Here is a 16,807-nt window from a genome sequence, read left to right on the forward strand (position 1 = left end):
CACAAGTAATCCTCATCAGAATGGCTACTCCCATACAAATAAACCAGGATTTCTTTCCTGGAAGCTGCATCAAAACCACGGAGGATGAAGCCAAAGCCATATTAATAGAGCCCAGGCGAGGAGCACACTCCACACAGACACGACACGCGTGCTTGTTTACTAGCACGCAGAGTGTTCTGCACTACTTTTGAGCCAGCCCTTTCAGCAGCTGTGTTGTGAAACTTAAACAATGCCCACTGAGATGAAGAACCTGACCACAACTCTGAACCAGCAGGTCTTCTGTCAGCGAGAGCTACACAGATGGAAGAGTGAAGAGCACACCTGGGTAAGTCTCTGTGAGAGTACTGGTCAGAAATCTCCATTCTGAAGCTTGTGGGTACACACGGATCTGTAAGATGTATTTGCACACAATTCCATCCAAATGAGGTCAAAATATTTTGAACCCTCTTTCAGTGTAGGTTCAGAGAAATAACTTGGTGATTCAGTTGTGTGCAAGGGTTTTGAAAGCACAACATCTCATCTTTGCTTTGATACTACCTTACTAGACTCTGCATTCACATTAATACATATCATTCGTATTAGGCACACATTTTTGCAATATGTGAATCAACACTCAGTAGAGAAACGGAGGAAAGGAAGCTCATCCAAGGTCAAAATCATAATCACAATGAAGGACAGCATCTGCAGTACTGTAACGTGGCTCCCAATGCAAAGCCACGTGGCACCCTGCTTACCCATTCACAAACACGGTATTTCTGACAGGTGGAGACAATCAGAACAATTGCTTACCTAACCTGGACACAGCCTCAGACTTAGGTCACATAATGACATACAGCTACCCCATAACTGACAAACTTTTTCAAAACAAAAAAAAATTTAAAAAAGGAGGACATTAGAAATACCATATGCAACCAATACAGAGTCAGCTGGTAGGACACTACGTCACGTGTGCCCACTGTCACACTGGGTGAAGTATGGAAGGACAGAAACTCGCGAAGAAGGAAGTCATGGCAATACTGCTGGAGCACTCGTTTCGCATAGCACTGCTTCCAAAAACGTCCTTAATGACTTTGAACTTGTACAAGCAAAGCAACACAACAAAGAAGTCTCCTTGCACTCCTTTAAGAGTCTGGGACAACATGGCTAACAGGGTATCTGAGCTTTATTTTGGCTGAAAATAAACAACAGCTCCTGCTCTAGCAGACAGTCCTTTTGAAAACACAAGTAACAGTAAAGGTTATGGAATAAAGTCATTATTAAATATATAATTTATATAAAAATAGATACTATAAATATAAAGTAAAATTACATACAAACCAAGAGCAAGATAACTCAGAAATGCATTTTCTGAAGCACATCTAGGTACCACAAGGACTCCAGACTTGACAAAGCCAGTGGGACTACAACGGCATTAAGACACTTTGGTACTTCACCGTTCTTGGCTGTGTTAGGGATTGGAGAGAATCAAATCATAATTTTTGAAGACAGCCTAAATAAGTTAATTGGGAGTTTGCAGTTCCACACCAGGAATGCCTCCCTGGCCATTAATCTCTCTTAGAAGTCCTCTGCAGAAAAAGCTGCTCATGTCTTCAAGTCAATCCCTACCTCAGAGCTGTTTTCCCTCTGATACAGGATCAGCACTCACAGTGCTTTGACCTGTTTTCTCAACCACACAGGATGAAAGCAGATCCCGAGGGGGTTTGAAACAACAAATTTTTGGAGTGAGCTTCAGAGACCGAACCCCACTTTTTACATGACTATACAATGACAACAACTGAATTCAACAATTGTATATCAGTGCTGTAAGATTATAAAATTTCTACTGCATTTTTAAGGGCAAAAACCCAAAGGTCTGTGGCAGAAGACATAATTCCAGTATTTCTGCTTCAAATGCTTTACTATCTTTAAAGCTTACATAACGAAAAAGCAAAAGTACAGATTTTGCATTAAGATACTGAAATTTCATAAATAATTGTGAATCCGATCTTATGATACTTTATGATACCCCTAGCGGGAGAAATGCTTTAGGCTTTTTTTTTCCCCTTGAGTCTGAGAAAGGACTCACATGAAGAAAGCACTTATATAACATGGAAAAACTGTAAATTGTAAGGGGCTGAACAATCCTGTGTATTGTAAGACAATATTCCCGAGGTGTGATATTGCTGTGAAGTACCCCGCTTTCTTTAAACACAATCCTAGATAGACTTCAGCCTTTTTTATGTGGCTTTAGCTACAAGACCCTATAAAATCAGCAGGGGATAGGTACAACTGTAAAGAAAGGTAACTCTAGGGTATTCAATATCATAAGAAGGTATCAAAGTTCAACTGAGGTTTACCAAGTATCAAGCGAAAGGAACAAAAAGCCTCTATAATAATTTTGTAGTTAGTTAACAGAAGAATCATTCAAAGAATTAAGGATCAAAACTGTGGAATATTTTCTCTGCTTTGTTTTCAATGCAATAGAAAAATTCTACATTTTGCTCCAAAATGGAAAAGTAAATTTGGAAATGGATGTTCTTTTCTGTGTACCAAGTAAAAGCTAGTATTAAACTCCAGAGAAAATATACTTGCAGTTTTACTTATGGGTTAGTTACTTCCAACACATGGCTTGTTGAGCTTATAATATCTGTAGGATTTTATGTTCCTTTCAATCCTCCTCCTCTCCCTCTGAGCTCTGCAATTCTTCTCATCACCCACGCCTGCAAACTGTGTCTAGTATTTGAGTCTTCTCCTCCTCCTCACACACTTACTCTTTTCAGACATGTATTTGTAAAATATAAAGATTTGAATAAGTTTTCACTTTCAAAATAGACAAAGATATTTCTAAATGTATTTCCAAAACTATCTTTAATGAGAAGATGCATATAGCTTATTTGTCCTCAAATAGATACTACAAACCAAACAGTTGAATGATTAAGTTTTTACTTTTTCTATTCTTTAAAGGTTTTTTTAAAAATCTGTAATTTCAGTTTTACTGTCTTAAAAACGGATTCTGCAGAATGTTACTACATATTTTACTAATAAACTAAATTATTTTCAAAGTTTAGAATGTAAAGCTGTGATTTGCAAGCCTAACTTGATGAACGTTTTCTCTGCACTTGGCAAGAATTTTAAGTTATTTCACTATCTGCTACTTTATGCAAGAAAAAGGAATGGAAACACAGAAAACAGTCGCATAGATTCTAAGATGGGAAGGAAACATGCAGTTGTACTACTGCAGTTAGATTTTTTTCATTTAAAATACATAAGTATTTCCCTCCAAACGTGAATGTTTTTAACTAAAAGTTTAAAATGCATCAAATGAAAACTAGAAATGCCCTACAAAATAATTCCTTTTGATTACAAATGCTTGAAACAGAAACAGAAACTGAAATAAAGGGGGAAAATCAGCAGCAGCTATCTGGTATGACGTAATTTACGATAATGTATTTGTGTGAAAATGTCAGAACCATCCTTGCCAGGTTTCCTCACTAAATAAACAACTGGTTTTAGGAGATTTATTCTTGTAAAATACACATTGTATTGTTCTTACCATACATGCTGTACTCCAGATATCAGCAGGTGTACTGTAACCTGCTCCTATTAAAACCTCTATGGATCTATATTGTCTTGTCTGGATGTCTTCTGTGAAGTGTTTATGCTAAAATAGAAAGAACCACATTAATGCAAAAAAAAATTAATTAAAAGGCCTATTCTAAATAGTGAAGGCTAAACAGCTAAAATGATGTAGTTATACTTACCACCCAGCAGGCATTCCCCAGGTCAGCAATTTTAACTCTAATTTTATCTGCATTTCTTGGGTCCAGTGGATTTACCAGTAAGTCAGCAGCACGAGTTTTTGCTAACACAAGCAAAATGCAGAACAGTTAGTATTTTGAGCACCCTATTCAATATCTCTAAGCAGTTTTGCCTTGACATTTCATCCAGTTCTGTAATACATTAAAGGCATCAAAATAGTTTGCTGAATGTTACAAGAAATTAGAACAACATAAATAGGATTTCTTACCTTGATGTATAAATATCCTTACACATTTCAAGTGCAAATTTTTGCATTCTTTAACTGCCGAATTACTATTATTAGAATATCCAGAGGACCTTGTAAGCAGAAACAGCGCATGTATTTCCAATAACAGACAGAAAATGTTAAAACTCAAGACTCCCAAGAAATCCACATGAAAGATAAGTTATTGGAACAGTTTGGTTGAGAAAATAAATCCTGCACTTCCACTTTTGGCTAAGGTAAATAATTTACCTTTTTTAAAAAAAATCTGTCCCAAAGGGAAGACAACTCACAAAACCACGGCTAATTTGGGAGACTAGGGGACTGTCACTGATTTCACAAATAATTCAGCATTGAACCAAAGTTCTCTGAAGGTCCTACTTGCATTGAGCATGATTCAGATTAAAAGGGCAGAACTAATTAATCCTGCAATCTTTAGAGGCTCTTGGGACACTGATGACCCTAACATATGACAGTGAAAGATTGCCACTTTTATTTGTTTTGACATACCACCTGCTAGCTCCTAAACTGCACTGGAAAGAAAGAAGATTGACTTGAACATGGAAGATAAAACCAGGTTATCACAGATCATATAGCAGTAGAGGATTGATTTCAGTTTCCTTGCCCTAAAGCTAGAAAGACTAAATTGGAAACTGGTGAATGACTTACTAGATCCAAAAGGCACCTGGGACTCCAGTGGGATACAATGATCTGTTAAACTGAAGTAAGAATTGGCAGAGGAAAATACACCAGGCATGGAACAAGGAGAAAAAATACAGGATGTCTAATGGTGAGTTCAGAGTGACTAATATCAGATGAGGATCTTCAGCTGCTGGGACAGCAAGCCTGAATGGACCATCAGGGCACTGAAATATGGGCCAACCAGAAAAGAAAGTGGCAGGATCCACCAGGGAGAGAAGGAAAGATAAGACAAGACTGAACAGCAGAAGACAGAAGGGACAGTGATCTCAACACAACAGTCCTCTAAAAAAGCTGGAACAGAGTCCAAGACTCCAGCTTAAAAAAAGCACCAATTCAGTAAAATACACTGAGACAGTAAGGTTGCAATCCAGCATTTAGAAGACAGGAATATTAACGTCTTCCCTTATGAGTGTGCTGCATCGTACAGTTGAATTTTTTTAGAAACACCGTCACATGCATTATTCAAGAAATAACAGGACCTTTCTCAATTCAGTAGCCCTGGCAAAAAGGTAATAAAAAAGAAAGATAGTGCTAGATAAATCCTTCCCACACATTTGTTGAAGGTGAAGGACTGAAGTAAATAATGTGGTATGAAGAGGGAAAAAGGCCTCATCAGCAAGACATGCGAATATGACATTAGGAAACAGCTTTCTTCAACCTTCTTGTAACAGAGGGACCTTACACAGTAATAGGCAAGTGCCTACACATCTGTTTTTTCTCAGGAACTCATGCAGGTTATGTCCCATATTTTCCGAGACATGAATATGAGACCTTCAATTTTGAATTTGACAAACATGCATCAATCACAAGTGAAAGTGCAGTCAAAAGGAGCATACTTTTCGTAAGTACTCTCAAAAAAAAAAAAAAACCATCCAAAGGAGCTCATTCTGAGCACAAAATTAGTAAGCATTTCTGATTTTCATTTTTGTGTGTCCTAGTTCCGTAAAATAGAAGTATCAGCTCCTCTTCTCACAGTCTCAGCACAATAGTATACTTAGTAAACATTCAAACACTGAAATGAGAAGAGTCATGAGCAAATTAATAGATCTGTCTTAGGGGCATTTGGTCACACGGGGAAAACTTGAAAAAGATAAAAACTTAATAGCTGTTCATCCACTGAACACAAACTGGTCTGTGCACTGACTGAGGCAAGTATCCTGAAAAAATCAAGTGAGACCATGTTACTTAATAATGTATAACAATGCCTAGACAGAGAGGAACGAATAAAAGTCTACTTCTATACAAGAAAAGGGCACTAAAGTTATAGTGAAAAAGTAGCACCTTTTAAAAATATTGAGTAGCCTGCAACTCTTGTATCTTTCTTCTTTCTAAATACCTTAATCTGTTTTATTACTCTTTAACCCAACATCATCAGTGGTGCCATTAATAATGTTTAGCTTTTCCTCCTTCTGCGGAAGAAGTGAGTTATGGATGCGTTTACTATCTTTCTTCTTTCTTTGTACAAAAGGTCTGTAAATTGCTCCTGGTGAGATAATATCAAGGAGGAATAAAGCAGGTTTGTTTCTCCAGCTATGGAGATAGGCTGCTCCCATGATGACAAAACCAGCTTTACTCTCTGGAGGCATGAGGATTTTACACATCACCCCAGGAAACCAGCAGCAGAGGCTTTCTGCCTATATACTGTCAGCAGCACAAACGAAGAGGCTATAAAGCATCCAGCAACCTCCTGTACATGGTTTCAGGGACTACAAAGTGTAAGGAGATGGACTGGAAGACTTATTTGTCTGGATCTTGACATTTTCCAGAAATACAGCTCTACTCAGTTGTATTTTACTTCACATTTCTTGCCTACCTGCAGATTCCGTTACCTGTGAGACTCTAATAACCTGTGTGAATTGTTCTTCTAAAGTCTTAAACCAACAAATACACTTGACCGTACTTTTCAACACATCACTATTTAAATTCAGTAATTCCATCTGGGACAATGTTGATGGCAGGCTTAGTGATCTTCTCCCTAAGCCATCTCATTTTTTTTGTATCCACTTACACATTTAGTCTCTCAGTATTTTCTTCATTGAAGCTGAAACCCATATATTTATCATTTAGCCACAGGCACTATAAATAAAACCTGTGTGTAATACACTGAAGCTATTTAATTTAATGGCAAAAATCCAGCTCTTTGCAATGACACAAAGATTTCACCTTCCATATCTTCAAGAAACAGGATTTACAGGCAAAAGGTCTGGATCTGAGCAGCTCTGGTGGCCAGAATTTAGATGTCCAAAACCATGCCGAATATAGAAAAACCGTAACAAGTTGAGGGTTGGCAACATGCCTTGTAGAGACAAAGACTTCATCTTGCTAAGTTTTACTAAAAAGGCTAAGACAGGAACAGTTTCAAACAGAAAAGAACCATTAATGAATGACTACACAGCATATCACAGAATTTTTTAACATGACTGAGAAAAGATAAAACAAGAAGTAACAAATAGAAGCTGCAGCTAGACAAATCCAAACTTGCTATAGTTCTTCTGAAACAATTCTGAGTAGAGACCAGTGGAACACACTTCAGCCACACTAGATTTTTATCATTTCATTTGTCCAAATAAAGATCAGGTATCTTTTTAGAAAATATGTTTTAAGCCAAAACCAAAGGTTACTGGGCTTAATAGATGGTGTATTTCTGGCTTGTTATAAAAGGAAGTCAGATTACATGATCTCATGATCACCTTCTCCCCTTAAACTATGGGAATAATGCCTACTTGCAACTATAAACTTTCTTTCCTCTTTCCTGTGTAGACTTATCTGTCAATGTGAATATTTCATCTATAGTAACTTGCTTAATACCCTTAAAAACAAGTTCAGTGTGTGTGCACGTTCAAAATCACAGTTCTGTGTTCCTCTTAAAATTTAAGATGGAAATTCGTTTGACTTTAACAAGAATGCTTTCGCATTGTGTTTCAAGCTGCATCAATCAAACTACCAAGTTTGAATGCAAGAAAAATATCCAATTTACTTAAAGTAAGCTTAGCTAAGCTATTGCCTTTAATTATACAATCACACTTTTTTCTTAACTACTGGCTTTTTCTATTCCACTTAGTGGCTGCCTTTTTTTTTTTTAAATGTAATGCATGCTACTAGACAAAAGTCTTCCACCAAGTCAAAGCAAAAGTGTTCTTTCCCCCCTGTATTTCTAAAAGCCATTCAAAACTAATACATCTGCTTTTCCTTGAAACCTGGTCCTAGGAGGTCAAAATTCACCAGAACGCTTTTGGACCAAACTAACTTACGCACCTCTTCTCCATTTCTAGATATCTGCTCTGCCTTTTTGCCAAAAGTCTTTATAGATGAAATACTAAGTTTAAAATAATCGTAACTGAGATTCTGCATTTGTACAATGTATGATTCAATGAGAAAAATATTCAGTGTAGACGTAACCAAGGACATGAAGTCAGCCAGCAATGCAAAAAGGCTTCCCAGTAGCTGCAGCTGTAACCCAGCCCTAGCTATGGTTAACCTGACCCACGATCCAGCTCCCTCCCCAAGTCTGGGGAGTGCCTAGGAAAGAGAGCACCTGGGAGCAGGCTGCACAGATTCCTCTGCCTGCAGAGGCTGGCACACGGGCACCATCTTTTCAGTGGGCACTCTTCAGACTCAAGCACGAAGCAGGCCCGGAGATGAGTAGGTTTGACACACACCCAGAAACTCAAAATGTTTAAAACACTTCACCTGTAGGTACAGAAAAATCACCATCACTGAGAAGTGCTAGACCCCAGCATTCAAAGTCAGGGAAATGGTGTGGTAAAGAGTTCTTGGTGGTTACTGAACGGTCCTTCTGTGGTACTGAAAGAAGTGTGTGACAGCTGACCCATAAGGCTTGGTATTGAATTTTCATCAAAAATCCCCAAACAAATAAAAAGTAAAATCTGCATATACGTGTCACTGAACACAGGTAAAACACATATGTAAGGTTTAACTACTCATTCTACAAAAGATATCACCTACAGCTCCAAGAGACTTCAAGCATGGTGTACTGCACTTAAAGAGGAATACTCACTTTTTGGCAAATCCCCAGTGCTTGAAGCTGAAACTGTTCTGCTCCTGTCGTGAGATGGGCTGCTCTCCTCTCTTTCGGTTACAGTTGATCCTTCAGAAACAGCAGAACCACAAGCTACAGATTCCAGAGCCCCAGAGAACACTGAGGCTGAAAATTCAGAGAACTGTGACTCGGGAATTTTATGACGTCCATTTGGCAATTCACCATTAAACTGTTCATAGGAGCTGCTATAAGAGTAATCGCTTTTTGCATTTGGCTCATCAAGATTATACTCCTCTGCGTTTGGATACTCTTCTTCTTCCTCATCTTCATCCTCAATCTGTTGTTCCAATAGGAATGGGCCGTTCACAATATGGCCATTTGTTTTGGGGGATTCTATCCACTTAGGGTCTGTAGGGTCAGTGTTGACAAGTTCCTGCTCAACATCATCATCTTTTTCAGTGTTTTCTTTCTCTGTGTCTTCTTTCTCATCCTGATCTTCTGCTTCACCTGGAAAATTTCAATGATCAACACATTAGATTATACATCAATATACCATTTTTAAATTAGGCATTCATAATTCTTAAATCTTTAGTAAATAGTTGACTCCTGACATACCACACAAGGAAAAGACTGATTTGAAATACTGCAACATGCAAAGCATTTAAAACCTAAATTAAAGGCGAAAGAAAGAATAAGGCTGTTGGAAAAAACTGAATAATGGGAAGTGGTTCAGAAGGGAACAATTCAGCAGAGAAGAATGTTATGAAGGGAAGGTATATGATGTCCTGAAAGCAAGCTTTACAAATCTGTAATTCAATCTGTGCCGAACAGGGAGTCATCATAGAAGCAGGAAAATGCGCAGTAAGAGCAGAACAAAACTAAACAAACCAAACAACAGTCTCAGTAGTTACGTTTTAATCAGAATCAGAGAGAGTTGACAAGAAAACCCAGGGAAGCCAGAACAGAACTGGCCCACAACAATTCTGCTCCAAATCACAAAGGCTAAATAAGAATTTTAAGAAGACATTTAAAAATTTTTAGTGACAAACCTGCCATTATTATTACCTGATAGATCATTACAACGAACACTTAACAAGAAAAGACGAAAGCAATGATGACTCTAAGTACATTAATGTTACAGAATACAAATTCATCGTTTTTCTTCTATCTCACCAAGATACTTGGCTATGCCACTTAATGTGGTATGACAACTGACTGTTCTGCTGAACTTTCTGTGCTCTTTTGTGGGATTTGATAGCCAGATCGCTATCCATGTTTTTCTTCACTTCTATAGTAGGATTGGCTTTTCTTTCCCTTTCTAGACTTTGTAGTTACCATTTTACCTACAGGAGGAAATGAAACTTAATGATCTAGGACAGTATGGAGATTTTGTTCACTGCACCAGATGTAATGCTGCAATTACTTTCCCCTCTGAAACAGTAAATTCAGGGTCAATAAAAGCAGGTAATACTAACCATCATCATTACCAGGTTCTTCATCTACTACCTCTTCTATATCAGCTGTTTTTAGTTTCACCTCTGGGTGGTACTCATCTTCTTGTTCATTTGATGGCACAGCTGAGGTTACATTTTCTTCTATTTTTTTCCTTTCAGCTTCTCGCTCTAGTTCTTCTATTTCCTGCAGGCGTTTTTCTAACAGCTCAGCTTGTCTCTTCTGTTTTTTCTTCAGTTTTTTCTTTTTGTTTTTGGATATTTTTCCAATCTGAAATATTAATACAAGCAAAAGAAAACAAAGGGGAAAAAACCACCTCATTCTCAAGGCATCTTACACCGAATTCACCTGCAGTATGATTACATTTTACTTGAAAATACTGGATGGCAATTAATATAGTAAATACGTTGCTTTTTCCATTTTACATCAAATCAAGAGTGATGTAGGGTTATATGAGGCAAATAAAGTTACCAAAATTGTACATAGTTATACATGCCTTTACATGGTTGTTTATTAGATACAAGAGCAAAATACATCAAAGATGTCACAGTAAAATTCCTATAATCTCAACTAGGCAAAATAATATCAAACTTCAATCTAGACTAACAGGTGATCCTGTATGTAGAAGACAGTCTGCTATCATATCTAGTTGTTTACACATTAATTCTATACATGATTTTTCTCTGTATAATGCAGGTAATGACTAGCAAAAGTATGCTGAGAAAAATATACGACAAAACTAAAGGGATTGAAAACAGTAAAGAATTTACATAAACCCTGTGTTTATTTCCTTGTGAAAGGAGAGCATTTTTATTATTCACTTCTGGCCCAGAACATACTATTCACAAACAACAGATGGCCATTATGAAAAGTTTCACATTTTATATAACATAAGGATCGAAACACTCAGGTGCAATAACAAGAAAAAAAAAAATCAACACATCTGAGCTAGGACCGAAACACTTTCTCATATTTTAACTGAGATCTGACTGCTGTTTTTACTATTTGATAAATGACATCCATCCAGTTTTAATTCATTGTTTAGGTATCACAGTAAGTAATCCTCAATTCAAAAATAAAGTACTAGGAACAGAGGGAAATACTATTTTCTCAAAGTTTTATCTGTAAATCCTGTTGTCTTCAACAGAAGCTATAGGCCAGTCAAAACAAGACAGTTAATTTGACAGTCCTATTAAATTTCATCTGCATCGTACGCCCATTGAAATGATACAGATTCTGTACACACAGAAAGCAGGTTTGACCTCAGATATTCCTAAACAGCTGTATTATCAGTGGTTATTTGCTTTATGTATACAGCAAAAAGATCTTTAAAAACTCGTTAAGAAGCCCTCTCTTTTAAGGCCTTGAAGATTAAGGCCTTGAAGTTCTTAAGCTACTGCAATGCGTGATACTTACTGCATGCACCCATTTTTGACAGGATTTGAAAAGAATGGATTATTCCTCGAGAGATGAAAATGGCAATGCTAAACTTCCTTTGACATAGCTATAGAACAGTACATCTATGAGAGCTCCCATCAGAGCAATACCGTGCCTAAACTTTGTAAGGCCAAGACATTAGAAGAAAAGCGCTCTTTGAAAGATAAAGGTTTATTCAAAGGAAGCTTTTAAAAATGGTAGAGGCTACCAACAGTCTAATAGGTACTACCACCTACAGAACCACAGAAAATAACATAGTTAATTTGAATTACATAACAATACTTACAGGCTTTTGTTGTGGAGCTGTACTCACTAAAAAAGAAAAATAAAATTTTAAAGATATATTTTTACAAAAACAACTCTGTAAAAGCAGAAAGCAGTAATCATGTAAAAATATTCTTAACTAAATATAAGGCTGTGATTTTTTGGTTTTTAAGCCAGATTTTTTGCTCTTTATAAGCACCTGCTGCCTGAAATCATCTGATGCCTCCATCCGAGCATCTGGAATCAGATGGAGCTAGCACCAATTTCTAGTCACTCTGTTGTGACTGAGGGAGAGTTAATGAGTCAGAAAGGAATGTCTGAATCAGTAAAGAGTGGACAGAAAACATTAAATGACTGCAGAGTTGTCACAGATTAAACGTATGTAGCCAGCTGACTGGGCAGGTATAGATAGATTTTAAATAGTTCAGGAAGTATCAAAGACGACTACTGTGTTGCACTCAACAGAAAAGTCAAATATTCACATTTCCTTCATTCTGAAACAAAATAGGTTGATTGCTAGGACTGGAGGCATGAAGAGGTGCCTATGTCAAAAATGCACCACCACAGAGAAAGCACCTCCAGCATGGAACTCCTCCTAAGAATCTCTCAGAAGGGTACCATCAATGACTAGGTCTGATAAGAATACAAAACTAACTGTGAAAATGCACACAAGAGTAATACAAGCCACACGACACACATCACCACCCCCAAACAATCAAAACCAATAGAAACAACCAAATACAGGAGACAGGGGCAAAGTGGAAGCGAGGAGGAGGAACTGAATGGGGGAAGAAAACATCTCACAAACTTCTTCAAACACACATGCATATGGCAATTAACAAATGCAAAATAAAAAATTTAGACCGATGAGCCTTCACAGTTCTTTTATACGTTCAGTTCCTGCTGCTAAGTTCAGTGAAAAAAATGCTTCTACGTCACTGAAAGGGCAAATTTTTCAAAAAGATTCTTAAACGTGAGTACCGTCATTGCTTTAAAAAGGAAAATTATGCAGAACCTGTTCTTGAAATGCTGTAAAGAAAACACATCTTCAACTCCTGTGTAGAATGCCAAAGATTCACTTACAATTTGCTAAGAACAAAGTGTGATAAGAACTCCAGCAATATATTCCTTAAAATAATATTTATTTTAATGTCAGGAAGCAATATAAAGGTTGCATGAACAAAATCAAGTTACCTCCCACACAAATAACATACACTCTTTAGCTATGTATTTAAACTCAATACAATATATTAATGATTTATATGATTTTGCATCTTAACATATATAATACTGTGAAATATTTATGAATTTTGACCACAGTATTTGTTCCTGATATAGCAAGTATTTTTATTAGGCCTCAGAGATTTTAATCTGTGATAAGATTTCTGACAATATTACAAAGGTATTTAAACCTTATTTCTCCACTGCTTGTAGCTTATGTGTTTGATTGGCAAATAAATAGCAACTGTGGTACTAAAGATGACTAGAAAAGCCACATATCCTCCTTGTTTGTCTTTACTGACTGCTGTGAAGTTCTTTACCTTGGCTTCTCCTAGCAAAACATAATGTACATTTCGTCTTTAAACTCTTGGCAAGTTTATTATAAAAGATTTCACATACAGTGCTAGGGAAAAAGGCTTATCACAAATTCAGTTAGGTACAATAAATTCCATTTTCAAGGGTGAAAACCTAAGGACTCTAAGACTTTTCATTGTGTTCTGAGAATAAGTCATAACTGACAAGAAGGCAGGTAATTTCACAAGGATGCTGATGAACTTGTAGCGGGACTAGACACATAATTTAGATAAGATTATTAATTACTGTAAATATTAGAGATGCAAGGCTTCAATGCGGCTATAACCCATCCATTAAAGCTTGTAGGGTGGGAAGAGAGTAAGTTTACGCCAATAAATCTTTCTCTGTATCTGGGGATCCTGAAAACTTGAAGTGTAAAACCAAGAAAAAAGCATTTTCCTGATGGTTCCCAGAGCATGAATAAGAATTAACTAGACATATATATTTCACATGCAAATATTTAAAATGTTAATGTTCATTAAACAAAATATTGTTCACGTTAATATACTGAAGGAACTTTACTACATGCATTTAAATATACTATCATACCTGCTGAACCAGAGGGGGGAGGAGCACCAGCTTTCTGCCACTCAGTTGCTTCAGCAGCCATTCTACGAACATAGGCATCATCCACACACATCAAAATGTTTTCTGGCTTTATATCTGTATGAATGATCTTGCACTTGCTGTGTAGATAATCTAGACCTTGAAGTACCTAATTACAGAAGGAATTTTTTAAAAATTTATTTTAATTATCCAGTCCAAGCTGAATGTATTTATTATTAGTACCGAGATGTTCAACCAATTGCCTGCAGTCCATATGTGGCCTGACAGGATAATTTATTTAGCTCATAAACCCAGCTATTGAGACTTTCATGAGTAAGACACTGGCTAGATTAATTGTCTTGATGACAGCAACCTGCTGTCAGACTTTCATTTCTCAAGTTTCATTTCAGCTCTTCAGCTGATCTGCACATGTGTAAAAAAAACTGATGTAACTTCGTTTAAAAAAGGAATTTGGTTGCTTAGTCAGAAAGGCTGATTGTCACTGGTACTGGGCCCGGTCTTGTTCAACTTGTTCATCAGTGACCTGGATGAAGGGACAGAGTGCACCCTCAGCGAGTTTGCTGGTGATACAGAACTGGGAGGAGCGGCTGATACACCTGAAGGCTGAGTTGCCATTCAGCGAGACCTGGACAGGCCAGAGAGGAACCTAAGGAAGTTCCACAAAGGCAAGTGCAAGGTCCTGCACCTGGGGAGGAATAACCCCACGCACCAGTACAGGCTGGGGCTGACCTGCTGGGAGGCAGCTCTGTGGGGAAGGACCTGGGAGCCCTGGTGGGCAGCAAGTTGCCATGAGCCAGTGGTGTGCCCTGGTGGCCAAGGAGGCCAATGGGTCCTGGGGGGCATCAGGAGGAGCGTGGCCAGCAGGGCGAGGGAGGTGATCCTGCCCCTCTGCTCTGCCCTGGTGAGGCTGCACCTGGAGTGCTGTGTCCGGTGCTGGGCTCCCCAGTTACAGAGAGACAGGGAGCTACTGGGGAGGGGCCAGCGCAGGGCTACGGAGGTGAGTAGGGAGCTGGAGCATCTCCCTGATGAGGAAAGGCTGAGGGAGCTGGGACTGTGTACCCTGAAGAAGAGCAGACTGAGAGGGGATCTTATCCACGCATACAAGTATCTCAAGGTTGAGTGTCGAGAGGACGGGGCCAGGCTCTTTTCAGTGGTGCCCAGCAACAGGACAAGGGGCAACGGGCACAAACTGCAGCGCAGGGAGTTCCACCTGCATAGGAGGAAGAACTTCTTCAGTTTGAGGGTGACAGAGCACTGGAACAGACTGCCCAGAGAGGCTGTGGAGTCTCCTTCTCTGGAGATATCCAAACCCACCTGGACACAATTCTGTATGACCTGCTTTAGCAGGGGGGTGGACTAGATGATCTCCAGACATCCCCTCCAACCCTGACCATTCTGTGATTCTGTGACTGTTTTTTTGAAAAATAACACTGCAAATAGTACACACTGTACCTGAAGTCTGGTTTGTGAATAACCGTCTTACAACTGATTATTAAAAAAAAAAAAAAAGACAAAAAGGGAATTGTGTTGTTGAGATGAAATGCTAACTGTAGCTTTCCTTAGAATGCCAACAGTAATTCAGCTTTTAATGTGATTCCACGTAAGGATTTGTCTACCTGGACTTGTCACATGTATTTTTCCACTAGCCTTTCATACTTTCTGCAGGCTAACTTCTGCTAGCTCATGTCAAACGTGCATATCTAAAGACTTGAAAATGCATTCTAGGTTATAAATTAAAACATGTTTTTTTACACAATGAAAAAAATTCTCAAACCTAACTGGAACACAAATACTTGTAAAATCACAGAAATTACTGTATTTTAGGTAAGACCTAGGGAAGCCAATCATTACAATTATTCAGCATAGAATAATGTAACAGTGTAAACTAAGCTATTGCTATGTTAATCCACAGAAATACTGTAAAAAAAGTATCAGCAAGAATGATAAAAAAAGCAGTAATCTAGCTGATCCCACTTAAAAGACTTCTATTTTTAGAGAACATTCTACAGCATGAAACAGACCTCCAGACTCATGAGCTCCAGGTACGAAAACATTCTGCCACTCTAGGTATATTTATTATAAATAAACTAGCAAGCTCCTTGCTCTCAGGATCCTTTAAGACATAACTAGCTAGGGTGAACTTTAAAAGCAAAATGTGTTGGCTCAAAATACCAGTAACAGAGCACAACGACATTAGTCCACCATCCAGTCCTGAGCAAGTACCAGAACTGGTACATCCATTCAGAACACAAGGTAGCTCAAGAGAAGAGCAGTACCATACATATATTTACACTCAGGCTAACGTATCCTAGAAATGCGTGGCAGTGCTTTCTCCAGCTCTAGAGATAGACTAGAACAGCAATCATTCTGAAAAGCTTTCTTTATAAGCCTATATAAAACCTGTATGTTCACTCCAGCTGGACTCAGCGTCAGTTCCAACGGTGCACCTAGAAACTGCTGCGTCCTTGATAATTTGGATTTTTTTCCTACAGATCCAAAATATGCTTGACTACTTGGCAAAGCAACTGAAAGAACATACAGTACGTCTCAAACTAAGAAATGTTAAATAAAGATTGGAGGGTAGGTAGTGGTTAAGTGACTTCAAATTTTAAGAGGCATTAACAGCAACAGCAACATAAAGATGGATTATAATAGATTCTTCCCCGACCCACTACACTACACACCATCTTACAAATTATCACTGACTATCTGTAATTCTGAGGCCAAGAAAAAAAAGATTCCAGAGTACACTGAAAGCCATAAACATTCAGAAGAAAAAATATCTGTTCCACTGTGATATGCAGAAGTGG

The 16,807-nt window shown here is 38.0% G+C and overlaps 1 protein-coding gene across 7 annotated transcripts in view; it reads right to left on the minus strand.

The window, feature by feature from the left end:
* SRPK2 (SRSF protein kinase 2) overlaps positions 1-16,807 on the minus strand; it is a 148,134-nt gene that overhangs the window by 15,922 nt on the left and 115,405 nt on the right. For all 7 annotated transcript variants that reach the window (XM_080391955.1, XM_080391956.1, XM_080391960.1 and 4 more), the window contains 6 exons: positions 13,980-14,145; positions 11,878-11,903; positions 10,178-10,424; positions 8,721-9,209; positions 3,741-3,841; positions 3,533-3,640 (listed from right to left, as the gene is read on the minus strand). In XM_080391955.1, coding sequence (XP_080248081.1) covers positions 3,533-3,640; positions 3,741-3,841; positions 8,721-9,209; positions 10,178-10,424; positions 11,878-11,903; positions 13,980-14,145 — 1,137 coding nt within the window. The remainder of the gene's footprint in view (positions 1-3,532; positions 3,641-3,740; positions 3,842-8,720; positions 9,210-10,177; positions 10,425-11,877; positions 11,904-13,979; positions 14,146-16,807) is intronic.

Source organism: Falco punctatus (genome assembly GCF_963210335.1).
Source record: "Falco punctatus genome assembly, chromosome: 6".
In the NCBI taxonomy this organism is placed as follows: domain Eukaryota; kingdom Metazoa; phylum Chordata; class Aves; order Falconiformes; family Falconidae; genus Falco; species Falco punctatus.